At 47.5% G+C, this 16,752-nt stretch overlaps 1 protein-coding gene across 1 annotated transcript in view; it reads right to left on the reverse strand.

The window, feature by feature from the left end:
• The window catches only part of SHC4 (SHC adaptor protein 4), a 135,021-nt gene that overhangs the window by 31,181 nt on the left and 87,088 nt on the right, over positions 1–16,752 (reverse strand). The window contains exons 6-7 of the mRNA XM_075345806.1: positions 15,804–15,855; positions 5,769–5,886 (exon numbers count right to left, since the gene is read on the reverse strand). Coding sequence (XP_075201921.1) covers positions 5,769–5,886; positions 15,804–15,855 — 170 coding nt within the window. The remainder of the gene's footprint in view (positions 1–5,768; positions 5,887–15,803; positions 15,856–16,752) is intronic.

A 16,752-nucleotide genomic window follows, 5' to 3' on the forward strand; every position in this document is an offset into this window, starting at 1 on the left:
CGGTGTCACACGCAGCAACATCGCTAATGCGGCCGGATGTGCGTCTCAAATTCCGTGACCCCAACGACTCCGCATTAGCGATGTCGCAGCGTGTAAAGCCCCCTTTATTCTCTACATATGCCACCAACTTTCAGTGAGGTAGGCCAATGCACAGCCATTTTCTGGAATGATAAAGATGCCACTTGTTTATTCACCTTTGTTCATTTATAGTACAGTACTCAGCAAGTACATCCCAACAAATTTGTTAGAAAACCTTTAGTTTCCTTTCAGAATCAACATTTTCTGTGGGATACCCTACTACAAAATACTCCCACACAGGTGAGACATTTATTGCAAAGTAGATTTATTATTTTGGACACAACAAAAAGTACCATATTTTTCGTTTTATAAGATGCGCCGGATTATATGACACACGAAGAGGCAGATGACTGCCTGCCTATACAGAAAGGCAGCCGGCCACCTGCCCGCACAGAGAGGCAGCCGGCTACCTGCCCACGCAGAGAGGGCGCCTGCCCATACAGAGAGGCAGCCGGCCACCTGCCCACGCAGAGAGGCCGTCTGCCTGCACAGAGAGGCCGCCTACTCGCACACAGAGGCAGCCTGCCTACCATCACTCCCTACCCTTGGTAGACATGCATTTTTCCAACATGACAATGCTCCAAAACACACATCTAAGACCACTGCCAGATTACTGAAGAGTGAACACGGTAAAAGTAATTCAGTGACCAAGCATATCTTTTGATCTAAACTCAAACATTGATGGGGAATTATGAAGAGAGAAGATGTCATCACTCTCCATCTAGCTTCCTGGCTCTAAAAGAGGTCATTCTTGAAGAATCGAAAAAGATGTGGCAATATGTCCAGTTTGTTCTTTCCATGTCTAAAAGATGGTATGGAGGTTATACAAAATACTAGATATAATAGTTTTTGATGTGGGGTGTATACATTTTTGCATTAATTAATTTGAATAAAACTAAAGATTTTGTAATGAAAGTTATATTATTAACCTGATTTTCATGTTATGGGTTAAAAAATGTTCTATGAAACTCAGTTTTGTTAAAACTTTAGAAATTGTTCTTGTGTTCAGAGAGATATTGGTTAGAATATTACTTTTCAAAGGGGGTGTACTCATTTATGCTGAACACTGTATGTCAAAATTATTCTCCATCTCTCCTTAAAAAAGCATTAATACCCTGCGAACGTTTGTACATTTTTTCACGTCACACATTTTCAGATGCTGTGTGTAAAACAACAAGCAAACAAAAAAAAATAACGCCCTCCCTCCCCTGGAAATGCTCTGTTTATGGCTGGCTGTATGTGAGAGGAGAGCCAACCTGCTCAATCAGTGAGTTCCATTATACTCGTTTCTTGAGCCAAGCCTGTCAGACAGTCCTGTGGTGTCTGGCTATAGAAGGTCATAGCATTTGGCTGCACAAACTGCTCCCTGACCTTTTAGCATTCCTGCTTGGTTTTCATCCCTTTCCCTCTAGGACCCTGGGGTTCTTCAAGCCTGTTAGCTGCTGTTCATCAGTACTTTCCTTGTCTATATATACCTTCCCTTCCTATCACTCGGTGCTGGTGATATTTGATACATCTTTATCAAGTCTTTACTACAATTAGGCGGCTTGCATACATCAGGAGAATCTTGGTGGTTGTTGCAGCTTTCTCCTCGAGACAACTAGGGATGTTGTTTGTTGTTTTCCCTGTGTGTCCTTTAGTGCCTAGTGGGTTTGATGAAGAGCTCAAACCATCCGCTCCCTACCTAGGGCCCAGATCAGGTTCAACCTAGGGTCAGGTATCCGGTTTGCTGCATAGGTTTAGAACCTGTCTAGGGCGGTGAAGGAAACCAGGGCCCAGCAGTAGGCTTGGTCAGGGGTCACAATCTTCTTCCCTAGACACAGGGTTTTCCATTCCCTTCCCTTTCGCTGTTCGCTTAGTACTTCCCCATATCTAGCATGACAAAGCCCATTAGTTTGAGTCCCCATTTACTTATGTTGGGTTCGGGGTCCAGAAACAAGTTTAGGTCAAGGCTGGGTCCAAAAATAAAGTTTTAACTAAAGTCTAGGCGAACCCGAACATATATGGGTCCGCTCTTCTCTAGGTGGGATCAAAGCATATTCATGTGTGTGAATGGCCCAGGCCCAGTCCAGACCTATATCTCAATCCCATTGAGAATCTGTAGCAAAACTTGATAATTGCTGGTCGCAGACACTCTCCATCCAATCTCAAAGCACTATATAAATATATATTAATTACATACTTAATATTATGCATAATATATATATATATATATATATATATATATATATATATATATATATATATATATATAAAAGCCGATGTGATTACTCGTGGTTACTCGCTAATCCCTCCCCTCCATTTGACATCATCACAGCCGATCGTCCCACACATAAACTTCACCTCATCCAACACCATCACAACCAGCACAACAGAATGCTGCATACACTGAGGAGCTGATCAAGTGACCCCTTACCCCTCCCCTCCATGTGACATCATCACAGGTCCTGTAACCACAGAGACAAATCATGTAACCAGCACAACAGAGTCCTGCATACACTGAGGAGCTGATCATGTGACCCCTGAATTCTCCCCTCCATGTGACATCATCACAGGTCCTGTAAGCACAGACACAAATCCTGTTGTGTACATTGCACACTCGGTTGAGAATAAAATGTACAGGCTGCAGTCAGGACATGGGCGTGACCGGTTTGGCTGGTGGGCGTGGCCGGCGTGGTTGAGGTGATGTTTCTTCCTTTTTACTATACTGATGCAGGAGTGGGCTTTGCCCCCCTGCACCTCCCCCATCTGGGGATCTTACCCCCAGACCTCCACTTCTATTATAATCAACTCTATGCCTACGTGGACTTAGAGAAAGAATGTTTACTCCCTCTGGAAATGTCGGGCTGGAAATGTGACGCCCTGGCCAGCCAGGTGGTCACAGATAGGGCCCCGCATTACACCTGTCCCTCATAGGTAACATACAGCCAAACACATAAACCCTAGTCACCCCCCTCAGGGCTGGATGGACACACCAGGGGGCGGAACCAGGCGGTTGGAAGACGCCCATCAAGGAGTTCAGAGGGCCTGAGGCGGGAAAGTAAAGAGAAAAAGTCTAGAGTTCAAGTTGGAGAGGTGTGTGGGCTGGACCTGTGTGCAGCTCCAGCAGAGGAGAGAAAACCCAATTTGAGCAGGTGCCAGGGTAGGAGCCCTGGTACCTCAGGCTAGGAGGCAGACGGGGGCCTCTGTCTGCAGGAGCCGTGAAGACGGCTCGGTGGAACCGAGGTGGACCGGGACAGGGTAGTGGCCCGCTGGTACCGACCCGGGGAACCGACTCGGAAACTGGAGCACAAAGGGGGGTACTCAAACCCTGAAGCTAGGTCCAGAAGCTACTGGGGGCTAGCTAATTAACTGATTGCGGCCAGGACTAGAGGTCCTGTCCCACCCAAAGTCCCGACTGAAGGCAACAGCCCAATGAGGGGGAAAGCCAACGCCACGGCTCAGAGATCCCACGGGACAGCGTCTGCGGGCAAAGGGCTCCTCAGGCAACCACAAGCCGGGAGCGGACTCCTGAAGTTGCAAGCGCAGGTAGTCCACCATCACCATCAGGTGCAGGAGAAAGGCAGAGACCACCAGCCGGGTGGGGGACCAGACTGCAGCCGGCTGCAGGCACCGACCACCATCACCTTGGTTTACCAGAGACTCGTGTGTTTACTAATAGTGAGTACATCAGTGCCCTCCAGCCGCACATCTCCCTGCACCGCCAAACATCCCCCCAACGGGTCCCAGGGCCACCATCCCTGCCCACGGAGGCGTTAACAACTTGCTGTGCAACATCTCCCCCGGGTGCCCCGTAACTGCAGCGGTGGTGTCCATCTTCACCACATCCCATGGGTGGCGTCACGAACTTAACACGGCCCCAAGCCACAAACCCCCCTTTTGATTGGAGTGACCTCGGGACCCCCGGGTCTGGAGACCCTCGAGCCACCCACTGAGGGTCCGGATCCAAGCGGCTCGGCTGCCAAGCATGGGGCGGTACAGAAACATCAGGCTGCAATTTGAACACGCCCCATCACATGACAAGTTACGTCATACCTGTCAGGAGCCCGTACACTCTAGCATCTGCTTTGCACACTCACACATCTCAAGCTGAGCTAATTCAGCCAATGACAGACAAAGGCCATGTACTGCTAAATTGCAACTCCCAGTATTTTTCACGTCACGTTTTAGTTGATGTCCTGTAGCCAGGTCCTGGTGTGATCAGTAACTACATATATATATATACTAGCTGGTCCCAGCTAGCTAACGCTCTGCACACCCATTCCTATGTTAACGCTGCTGGTGATTCATTAAACTAAAGTTAATAATGACAATAATTACGTGTAAAGGAAGTTGATAATTGACGACTGGCAACGAAAATGTGACGTGAAAAATACTGGACGTTGCAATTTAGCATTATGCGGCCTTTGTCTGTCATTGGCTGAATCAGCTCAGCTTCAGATGTGTCAGTGTGCAACTCCCAGCATTTTTCACGTCACGTTTTCATTGCCAGTTGACAATTATAAACTTCCTTTAGACGTAATTCAACGACTTCAACGCTACTGAATGTTGTCATTATTAACTTTACTGACAGCAGGATAAAGCAGTGGTGAACTGCTCAGGTCAAAAAACTAATGCACTACCAGGATGCAGCCAGACCCCCAACAAATGGAGGCATCACAGGTGCAAGAGGAGCAAATCACTCACACAACTCCAAAACATGGAGGGGGTGATCGCTGGATGATAAAATTGCACACTAGTGTCTTGCATAGGGCGCCATTCACACTTACAGGGAAAGAGACAGGCACAGACAGACAAGGAAAGAGACAGGCAGACAGGGAAAGAGACAGGCAGACAGGGAAAGAGACAGACAGGGAAAGAGACAGAGACAAGGAAAGAGACAGGGAAAGAGACAGAGACAGACGAAAAAAAGAGACAGAGACAGATGGGGAAAGAGACAGACTGGGAAAGAGACAGACGGGGAAAGAGACAGATGGGAAAAGAGACAGACCTGGAACATGACTGACCTGAAACGAGATAAATGGGGAAAGAGACAGATGGGGAAAGAGACAGATGGGAAAGAGACAGATGGGAAAGAGACAGATGGGAAAGAGACTGACAGACAGACACAGAGATAAAGACAGACACAGACAGGCACAGAGAGAGAGAGACAGACAGGGACACTGATACAGAGACAGACAGAGACATAAACACAGACAGATACACATGGATAGAGACAGACACACATGGATAGAGACAGACACACAGACAGACAGAGACAGACAGGGAAAGAGACAGACAGAGAGACAGACACACAAAGACAGACAGAGAGAGAGACAGAGACAGACACACAGAGACAGACATCCAGAGACAGACACACAGACAAAAAGAGACAGACACACAGAAACACACAGAGACAGACAGACAGACAGAGACAGACAGAGATTGGGAGAGAAACAGAGAGACAGTTACTATCCCGGGCAACGCCGGGTACTACAGCTAGCATATTAATAATTTGCAAACAATTACAAAGGGTAAAAAAATCTACAAAGAAAAAGTGTGAAAATGGCAGGTGGTGGTCACTAGCATTATGACTACGACACATTGATTGTTAAATAGTAACACCTGACAGTTATATGGGCCTGACATGAAAGGTTGGGAGGACAACATGGAGTTTCTGTACTGAAAAATCAATGTAAGTCAAAGATTACCTCTCTTCTATGAATGATGGGCTCTTCAAAAACTGTTTAAAACGCAGTTCAAATGCCTGTCCAATTGTATTGATCACCTCTTGAGCTTTGCTGTTTAGACATTCCAAAATGTGACAAGCTAGAAAAATGCAAATTGTAATGAGAAATGCATATTTATTTGCTAAATACAAAACTATATTTGTAAATGAACATAATTAAAGACAAGCTCTTTAGCTCCTCATGAGGGTATGTGCCCACGTAGCAGATTTGAGTGCAGATGTTTTTATCATGTTTTTTTCATGCATTTTTTATGGTTTTTCGTCATGATGATCACGGGGGTTCCTGATCACAGGAACCCAGTTGCTGTCATGGGAAACCTGGGTCGTTACCATGATGGCCCTAGGTTACTGATCTAAGGGGTACTTTACACGCTGCGACATCGCTGCCAATATATCGTCGGGGTCACGTCGTTAGTGACGCACATCCGGTGCCGGTAGCAACATTGCAGTGTGTGACACAAATGAGTGACGATCAACGAGCACAAAAACGTGCAAAATCGTTGCTCGTTGACACGTCGTTCATTTCCATAATATCGGTGCTGCTGCAGGTACGATGTTGTTTGTCGTTCCTGCGGCAGCACACATCGCTACGTGTGACACCGCAGGAACGAGGAACATCTCCTTACCTGCGTCCACCGGAAAAGGAGGAAGGAAGGAGGTGGGCGGGATGTTCCGGCCGCTCATCTCCGCCCCTCCTTTTTTATTGGGCGGCGGTTCAGTGACGCTGCTGTGACGTTGCTGTGACGCTGAACGAACTGCCACCTTAGAAAGGAGGCGGTTCACTGGTCACAGCAACGTCGCAGAGCAGGTGTGTGTGTGACGCTGTCGTAGCGATAATGTTCGCTACGGCAGCGATCACCACATATTGGCCATGCGACAGGGGCAGGTGCTATCATGCTCGACATCGCTAGCTGATGCTAGCGATGTCACAGTGTGTAAAGTGGCCCTAAGGATTGCCTCACAGACCATGCCAGATGCATGATTTGTAAAGTAAAGTGTCAGTGCTGTGATTTCAACACTGACAGATATAATCCACTGCGGGGATCAATCACTGTAGTGGATATCAGATGCAGGAAAAAATGCACAAAGAATTGACATGCTGCAGATTTTTTCTGCACCAAAATCTGCAGGGAAAAAACTGCAACATGTGCACAGCAATTCAGGATTCTCACAGTCTTTGCTTAGATGCGGTTTTCCTTGCAATATTGATTAAAAGCAAGAAAAAAAACACATGAAAAAACGCAGCGTGGGCACACAGCCTGACAGTGCTTGCCGCAATAGAGACCTCCGAAAACATCCTTTGCTATGCCCCTTTCTGTAGACAATTTTAAAAAGGTGAAGCAATGCAGAAGCTAAAACATAATACATTTGGCTCACCCTATGTAATCTACTTTTTGGCACAATTTTAAACAGAATTCTTGCACATTTGCTTTTTACGCCTTGTCTGGTACCATGGGGACAATGTGACCCCATGCAGATTGGTACAACTAGTGATTTTTTTTTCATGGTACCAAACAAGGATTAAATCTCCGAAAATCTTTCTTTCTTCAGGAAAACACATAGATCTGCTGTTACTTTATTCACCACTAGATGTCAGTGCCTCCCAAGGTTGCAATTTATGTTTTCTGCACTCAGTAGAGCCTTATGCTGAGTCTTCATAGCAAGGCATGAACTCTGTACTCCCTAGTGCAGTCATACTGTATATCCTCTGTGTGCTGACAAATAGACTCCTAGTGAATCCGCGTACAGTATTATTTTCCACTAGCTGTAATGATTCTAGGGATAGAGCGCCACACGTCCAATGAAGTACAGTATACATGTATCTGTGACTAAAGTTCCATTAGGTCTACATAGAAAATAATAAGGTAATACTATAAAAGCAGCTAAAAAAGAATGTTTACACAATAAAGGGAAAGGTGCATTTATCAAGAGTATGATTATTCCGTTACCTCATACTTCCACCATAAATGTATATTTCCCCATAGCCCCCCAGACCCAACGATGGAGCACTGCACAGAGAATGATCTTACTTTGACCCCCAGTGGGCTCATGGCCTAATTTTCATGGCCCGTTAGTTAGACAAAATGAATATTCACTGCTTCCCCCGCCCTCCCTCTGTGCTTATGTCGGTGATTAGTTGCAGTCTGCTGTATTGTAGTAAAAAATAAATGAATAATAACAAAATTACATGGGATCCCCTTTATTTTGCTAGCCAGTCAAGGTAAAGCAGTAGCTGTGGGCCGCTAGGAGGTGTCACACAGGCCGGCATCGCAAGCGATGCCGGATGTGCGTCACAAAAACCGTGACCCTGACGATCTATCGCACGATAGATCTTCTGGTGTAAAGCAGCCTTAACTCTGACTCCCAGTCCTCAGTCCGCCCCTCCCACCTGGTCAACTAGTGGACTGGATTGGCTCCACCTCTTGGCGGCCATCCATTGGTCCGACCCTAGCCTTGTACCATTGTATGGGGGATTGTTGGGGGAAACTGGGATTACCTGGAGTTTTTGTCTGTGACCGGCACTGGTCTTCCGGGGACCTAGGGGGTAGGCCCTGCATCCTGATGGGGATGCACAACCTTGTAGCACTCTGATGGCTTAAGGGGGGCTACATATGATTATCCTGTTCTTACCCCCCATTTGCTTCTTTTTGAAGTCCCATAGCCTTTAATATGACCATGTTACAGCACTTAAGTTCGGGTCTCCAGTGACTTATATGGGGTTTTTGTCTGGGTTTGAGTCCAGTTAAAGTCTGGGTTCCCAGACCAAAATTTAGACTAAAGTCCGTTTGAACCTGACGAACCTCAACATCCATGGGCCTGCTCATTAGAGATAAGTGGACTTGTGGAAATCTAGTTTGGCGGGTTCATCCGGACTTTAAATAAAGTTCTGGATCTGTACTTGACATGAACCCCAATGGAGGTCACTGATTTTCAGTTTGGCTCTCCGCCCACATGCAGCCAGCGATAAATAGAACATTTCTGGGGGAGGGAGAGCCGTTTTTTTTTTTCTTATTTTTTTTGGGGGGGGTACACACTGCATCCAATAACACTTGTTGACCCCAGTGCGAGCAGTTCACACTAGTCTTACCTATGCATAACGATGCTCGAGCGAGTGGTTAGCATACATGAAGCATCCGAATTCTGAAGTCGAACATTACTTTTCAAGTTTGCTCATCTCTACTGCTCATCCCTTTGTCACTAGATTTATTTGCAACAATTTATGTAGAATCAGGGCTTTCTTCCTAAACTCATGCCTGCAAGCATGTACCATGTATGTTATATGTACATTTTTAGATCGAGCGCTGACAATTTTATGAAGTCTATTTAGTCTGACATTATAATGAAGCAGCTTGTGTTCCTCATGGAGATACGCAGCGGATGAGGAACCAAAGCTGTTGATAACTGAACAGAAAAACAACTCTGTTACTCTCCCTTCCTGTATCACTGCCGCTGATAAATCAGATTTCCTGGAGGATACTGGAGACTCTGTTCAGCTTCAGTCTGTCTTCTCCATGACTAATGCCAGTCATATAACCACCAAGAAATGCTCTATTTTTTTCCTCTTATCTGTCTAACATATATTGCTTCATATGCCATGTAATGGGATGCCACACAGCTACCCCACACCATTAGGTCCCATCAACAAGGCATTTAGTTGTATCCATCTGAATGCACAGTGGGGAAAAAAATATTTCGTCAGCCACCAAATTGTGCAAGTTCTCCCACTAAAAAAGATGAGAGAGGCCTGTAATGTACATCATAGGTAGACCACGACTATGAGAGACAAAATGAGAAAACAAATCCAGAAAATCATCTTGTCTGATTTGGCAAGATTTTTTTTACAAATTATGGTGGAAAATAAGTATTTGGTCAATAAAAAAAGTTCATCTCAATATTTTATTATATATCCTTTGGCAATGACAGAGGTCAAACGTTTTCTGTAAGTCTTCATAAGGTTGGCACACACTGTTGGTGGTATGTTGGCCCATTCCTCCATGCAGATCTCCTCTAGAGCAGTGATGTGTACCTATGATGTTACTTACAGGCCTCTCTCATCTTTTTAAGTGTGAGAACTTGCACAATTGGTTGCTGACTAAATACTTTTTTTTCCCACTGTACATTGGTATAAATATGTTCATGATATTAAAGGGTAATTCCTATCTCCAAGATCCTATCCCAATATGTAAAAGGTGTAATAATAATAATATTAGCAAATACCTCCAATTAGAAATGTAGTATAGTTAAACTGATATAGCAGTGTCTCTTACCTAATGTGCAGGGCATTTTAGCTTACGTATCCATGGTTCCGGCCATTCATAGTGACAGGTATTTATTTGCTTGTGGTCGTAACCATGGATACCTAAGCTAAAATGCCCTGCACATTAGGTAAGAGACATGGTTATGTAAGTTTAACTATACTAGATTTCCAGTCCATTATAAAACATACGGATACTTTAACCCTTTCACGACCTAGGACGAACCAGTACATCTTAAATCATGAAGAGGTAATCACCGCTGCTGTGAGCAGTGGTCCCGACACATGTCTCCTTATTTGAACAACAGACATGTGTGCCTCGCAGGCGCAGGTGGATCCACGATCCACCCACATCTGTTAACCCGTAGATCACATTTTCACAGCTCAATTTCAATGGTTGCAGTGGGGAAACCACCTTTCCCCACCATCATCAGAGGTCCCGTGACGCGATCACGGGGAGCCTATAGATGCCATGGTAGCGGCGGGTCATGTGATGACTCCTGTTGCTATCATGACATACAGCAGAGCTCTCAACAGAAGTGAATGAGCGATCAGACTACTGATCCTTATAGTAAAAAACTAGTAAAATTAAAAAAAAGTAAAAAAAAAGTTTTAAAAATGTAAAAACAAAAATCTAAAAGTCATCCCCATTCGCCCCATTGAAAACTAATGGGGTTAAAAAGTAAAAATATATATATATATATATATATATATATATATATAAAAATATATATATGTGCATATTTGGTATCACCATGTTCAGAAATGCCCGATATATCAAAATATAAAATCAATTAATCTGATCGGTCAATGGCGTAGCGCCAAAAATTTTCCAAACACCAAAAGTACATTTTTTGGTTGTCGCAAAATTCAATAACAGGTTAGCAAGACGTAGCATCTGTGCAAAGATAATACCATTAAAAACGTCAGCTCAAGATGCAAAATATAAGCTGTCACTGAGCCCCATATCCCATGAGAACACTATGGGTTGTGGATAATGGCGCAAAAAGTGTGCCGCTTTTTTGGGACAAACTTCTGAATTTTTTTAACCCCTTAAATAAAAGTAAACCTAAACATGTTTGGTATTTACGAACTCGTACCGACCTGAGGCATCACACCCACACATCAGTTATACCATATAGTTAATAAAATATCCCAAAAAATAATCATGCAATCACACTTTTTTTGCAGTTTCTGTCGCGGGCAGCGGGGCGCTGCGCTCGCGTCCGGCGCTGCTGCTGCTGCTCGGTGGCTCGAGCGGTGGGCCGGATCCGGGGACTCGAGCGGCGCTCCTCGCCCGTGAGTGAAAAGGGGGTGGGTTGTTTGGGGATTTAGTCCGTGACGCCACCCACGGGTTGTGGTGAAGATGGGCACCACCGCTGCTGGTGATGGGGATCCCGGGAGCGATGGTAGGGAGCAGCTGGGATGTTGTTTTCCCCCTTTGTGAGTAGGGATTGGTGGTCCCGGGGCCCGGTGGTGTGACGGGGAGGCAGGGTTGGTGAGGTGCAGGGTTGCAGGGACAGCGTGGCGCGGTGCCGGTCGGCACTGGTGTACTCACTTAGAAAATCAATGACAAAGTCTCTGGTAAACCAAAACGGCTGGATGGACGGGTCCTGCAGCCGGCTGAAGTGTTGTTGTTGTGCTCTCCCCGGACGGCTGATGGTGGCTGTCTTTCCCTGCACCTTTAGAATGATGTTCTGACTCCTGTGGTTGCCCACCGGTAGTCCGCTCCCTGGCGTATATGTGCCGTAGGAGCCCGTTTTGCCCAAAGGCGCTGGCCCTTGGATCTCTAGCCTGTGGCGGTGGCTGTATATTCTCTCGGTGTGAGCGGTTGCCTTCAATCGGGACTTGGTTGTTAGGAAACCCCTGGGGTTCCTTCACATTTGGATTTGACTATTGGCGGTGGCTCCAAGCCTGGTCGGGGTCCGATGGCCCTGCCTGTGTGTGCTTAGCTTCACTCCGCTCCCCGGTCCGGTAACGGCGGGCCGATGCCCGACCCCAGTCCTTACGGCTCTGCGGAGTTCCACCAACTCCTGCAGATGGCCACCACCATCTGCCAACCTTGCTGTCAGTGCCTGGGCTCCTACCCAGACACCTCAAGTGTTTACTCCTCTCACTTCCACCTCCAAGACTGAACTCCACTTTTCCCGCCTCCAGGCCTGAAAACTCCTCGGTGGGTGGGGCCAACCGCCTGGCCCTGGAGGGAGGCAACAAGGGTTTTTGTCTGACTGTTGTAACTGCCTAGGGTGGGGGTGTGTATGTTGGTATGTATGTGACTTCCTGGATAGTCCAGGGCGTCACATTCCCCCTTGGTAAAATGCAGACCGTCCGCGGGCTGCCCGTCCATCACCGGTTTTATTTTTCAAACTACAAAAATATAAATAACATGGGAAAAACGGTAAAACATGAAACATAAGCATACTTTAGGTCCTCTTAAACGTTATAACACACATAAACATCTTTAATAACAGACGGACGGATGTCTTCCACTCTCCCACCCAAGCAACCTATCCCTGATGCTGCCCCTAAGAAGTGGGCAGCACCCCTTTACCCCAGTCCAGGTTCAGGCTGCCCGAGTGGGAACGGGTACGGTAACTCGCACCCGACTGTCACTTCAGGGGACCCCACGTCCAAGGGGGAACCCCTGACCCCCGGAGGATCGCCACCGGTTACTGTAGTGGCGGGCCTGGGCCATCACTTTCCTCCAGGCCCATCCTCCAAATCAGCCTCTCTGGAGGCGGCAACGGTATCCATCCCACAACATTATTTACAAGCCCACAAGTTCGTGGGTGGCCTGCAAGTTCTCGTCCATGTCCATGAGGAGTTTGTCATGTGGGTATGGGGAGTTAACTTAACAAAAGGGGCTACTCCAGTCCCAATGGGGACGGTTCTCTTCTCGGACGGTAATCTGGTGATTTTTCGGTTTGATTAATTTTCGTTCACTCACATCAGGAACAATCAACATACTGCAGAGGGTCCCAACGGGGACAACTTTGGTGACAATGGTAAACCGCTGCCTTTATTGCTCACTTCCGTACTCCTCACCTGGCTCCAGGTGAAGAAACACAGGCTCCATCCCTTCCAGCGCCCGGCAGGCGCGACGGGGAAGGGCCGCCCGGCATCCGTTATTTCCACTCCGAGGAATGTAGGTGGCCTCCATATCATACAGGCCAAAGATTCCCTCTTCCTCTGAGACAGGCTCCGTGTCAGCTCCCCAGCCACTGTCATCTGACTCCAGGGGGCTGATGACGGGATCTGGCAGGACTGAAACGGTTTCCAACTGAGCCCAGACTTGTGGTTCCTCAGTGGCATGCGATCCGTCATCGGTCGGTATACGGAGGTCTGCCAACGGTTCTTCTGAGTCAACTGTTCCAGCTATTGGTTAGCTGGCGTCCTCTCGGGCCTCCGGGCCCTGGCGGGGCATCAGCGCGGGCTCCACCACTTCCATCGGGGACGGCGGGCTGGGCAAGGCGGTGCGGGTGGATAGCACGGGCGATGGAGCGGGCCCTGCAGGGGCCAGGGATAGATCGAATCCTTCAGCCGCAGCGGCCGGTCCCTCAGGGACACAAGGGTGTGGGTCACTCACCAGCTCTTCCAGCATGGCCTCTATTTCATGCGCCCGCACGACTGCAGCCAGCTCCTCCATCTCAGCGGTCCAGCGATCCAGCAGGTCCCGTACCTGGGCCCGGTTACGACAGCACAGCAGCATCACTTGGGTTTTCAGCCACGCCGCCGTCCCGGGGGCAGGCTCCGGAGACTCAGGCCTCTCAGGTGGTGCGGACATGTTGCAAGCTGCTTCCATGAACCGGGTATGTTGCAGAGTCCTGGCGTCCCTGCTTTTATGGCCTCGGTTACATGAGGCAGGACGCCATCCGTCCCCCCTTGGTTCTCTTCAGCACTTCCCTCTTTAGGGGGCGGGGCTTCGCTTTCACGCCTTCCCTGCTTGGGGAAGATGCTCGAGCGGGAAATCTTCGCGCCAAAGATGGCGGTGCTTCAAATTTTTCGGCCGGACCCCGCCGGCGGAGACTGCAAGGCGCACTTCTACCGGTAGGTAGATCGGTTCTATCTTGTTCGTGACGCTGTGCTCGCTAATGCTTGGGTCCGGTGCTGCTGCTGCTGCTCGGTGGCTCGAGCGGTGGGCCGGATCCGGGGACTCGAGCGGCGCTCCTCGCCCTTGAGTAAAAAGGGGGTGGTTTGTTTGGGGATTTAGTCCGTGACGCCACCCACGGGTTGTGGTGAAGATGGGCACCACCGCTGCAGGTGACGGGGATCCCGGGAGCGATGGTAGGGAGCAGCTGGGATGTTGTTTTCCCCCTCCGTGGGTAGGGGTTGGTGGTCCCGGGGCCCGGTGGTGTGACGGGGAGGCAGGGTTGGTGAGGTGCAGGGTTGCAGGGACAGCGCGGCGCGGTGCCGGACGGCACTGGTGTGCTCAGTCAGAAAATCAATGACAAAGTCTCTGGTAAACCAAAACGGCTGGATAGACGGGTCCCGCAGCTGGCTGAAGTGTTGTTGTTGTGCTCTCCCCGGACGGCTGATGGTGGCTGTCTTTCCCTGCACCTTTAGAATGATGTTCTGACTCCTGTGGTTGCCCACCTGTAGTCCGCTCCCTGGCGTATATGTGCCATAGGAGCCCGTTTTGCCCAAAGGCGCTGGCCCTTGGATCTCTAGCCTGTGGCGGTGGCTGTATATCCTCTCGGTGTGAGCGGTTGCCTTCAATCGGGACTTGGTTGTTAGGAAACCCCTGGGGTTCCTGTCACATTCGGATTTGACTATTGACGGCGGCTCCAAGCCTGGTCGGGGTCCCATAGCCCTGCCTGTGTGTGCGGTCCTTACGGCTCTGCGGAGTTTCACCAACTCCTGCAGACGGCCATTACCGTCTGCCAACCTTGCTGTCAGTGCCTGGGCTCCTACCCAGACACCTCAAGTGTTTACTCCTCTCACTTCCACCTCCAAGACTGAACTCCACTTTTCCCGCCTCCAGGCCTGTGAACTCCTCGGTGGGTGGGGCCAACCGCCTGGCTCCATTCCACCTGGTGTGGACATCAGGCCCTGGAGGGAGGCAACAAGGGTTTTTGTCTGACTGTTGTAACTGCCTAGGGTGGGGGTGTGTATGTTGGTATGTATGTGACTACCTGGCTAGTCCAGGGCGTCAAATTTCCGCACTTGGAATTTTTGGCCGTTTTCCAATGCATTATATGGTAAAAATCAAGGTTTCATTTAAAAGTACAATTTATCCCGGGCAAAAAAACAAGCCCTCATGTCGTAAGATTGATGGAAAAATAAAAAAGTTATGGCTCTCGGAACAAGGTGAGCAAAAAACAAAAACGTTCATGAAAAAGAATAAGACATCCTCTGAAAATATGCTGTAATCCATCTATTGGTGCAAAAAAATAATATAAGACCCTGTCTTATTTTCAGAGACACATGATATATAAGGCTGCAGAGTTTGGGTGAGGAGACCCACAGCTGGCCTGAAAATCACAGTCCATCCACAGAGTGCGAAACTTGGACATGTGAAACCGACCTTACAGGTTCTACTGTATCTACCATCTGAGGATACGTGCCGTCCACAATACCACTATATTTTATTTAAAGAGCCGCCCTCCTCTGCCTACACCGAGTCAGCAGTTGTAAGGCTTTTGATACTACAAACCTCTTCCTAACAATGTTTATTGAATACATTTCTGATTGTGAACTAAGTTAACTGAGAAGAAAAATGAAAATATATAATGTATGTCATACCTCTTTGGTTTACTGGATCCTTAGCTACGTATGCAACATAATCAGTGGTGTCCTGGAAAATAAAGTATATATTCAATATTAAAAATCCATAGATTATGATACTTATGGGAACACTAAACTTAAAGGACAGAGAGTATAAGAGAGTGGTTTACAAAAGAGATCCTAATGACCTTAACTCATTTAATTTGTTTTTTCATAAATCAACAGTGCACATGAAAATAAGCAAGCTTGTAATACATCTTATCAGACAAATCTGCTTCTTTCTCTGCCAGAATTGATCAGTCATTATCAAAATTCACAATTTTGAAGGTAAAAATATGTATTCAGTGAAGACTTTCCCATTACTGAGATAGGAGATGACGGCTGTTACTGATGAGTCTATGTAGTGAAGAGGAGGACAGGCGGAGCTCTGCCTCTAGCTCCTCCTTCTGCCTCTAGCTCCTCCGTCTGTCACTAGCTCCTCCCATCATCATAGAATCTCATCTGTAACAGCCGCTATCTCCTATCTCAGTAATGGGAAAGTCTTCACTGAATACACGTTTTACCTCAGAACTGAGAATTTTGATAATGACTGATCAATTCTGGCGGAGAAAGAAACAGATTTGTCTGATAAGATATATTACAAAGTTGCTTATTTTCACTAATGATTTATGAAATAAAAATGAAAATGACTGTTACCATTTAACACCTTCATGACCAAAGATTTATATATCCGTCCTTGGCCGTGTTTGTCCTTTTAATGTGAGCTTGCACCACTAAGCCCACATTATTCTCCTATCAGAGATCCACCTATGCCTGTTAACCATTTAGACAGTGCTGTCAAACACTGACAGTGTGATCTAACACTCTCCGACAGGGATTGCACTGTTCCTGGGGTGTCAATGGGTTGCTATGACAACATGGGGTCAGATGATACCCCCTGTCGTTGTCATGACATGCCTCCTGTAAG

The sequence above is a fragment of the Anomaloglossus baeobatrachus genome, chromosome 4, assembly GCF_048569485.1.
Source record: "Anomaloglossus baeobatrachus isolate aAnoBae1 chromosome 4, aAnoBae1.hap1, whole genome shotgun sequence".
NCBI lineage: Eukaryota > Metazoa > Chordata > Amphibia > Anura > Aromobatidae > Anomaloglossus > Anomaloglossus baeobatrachus.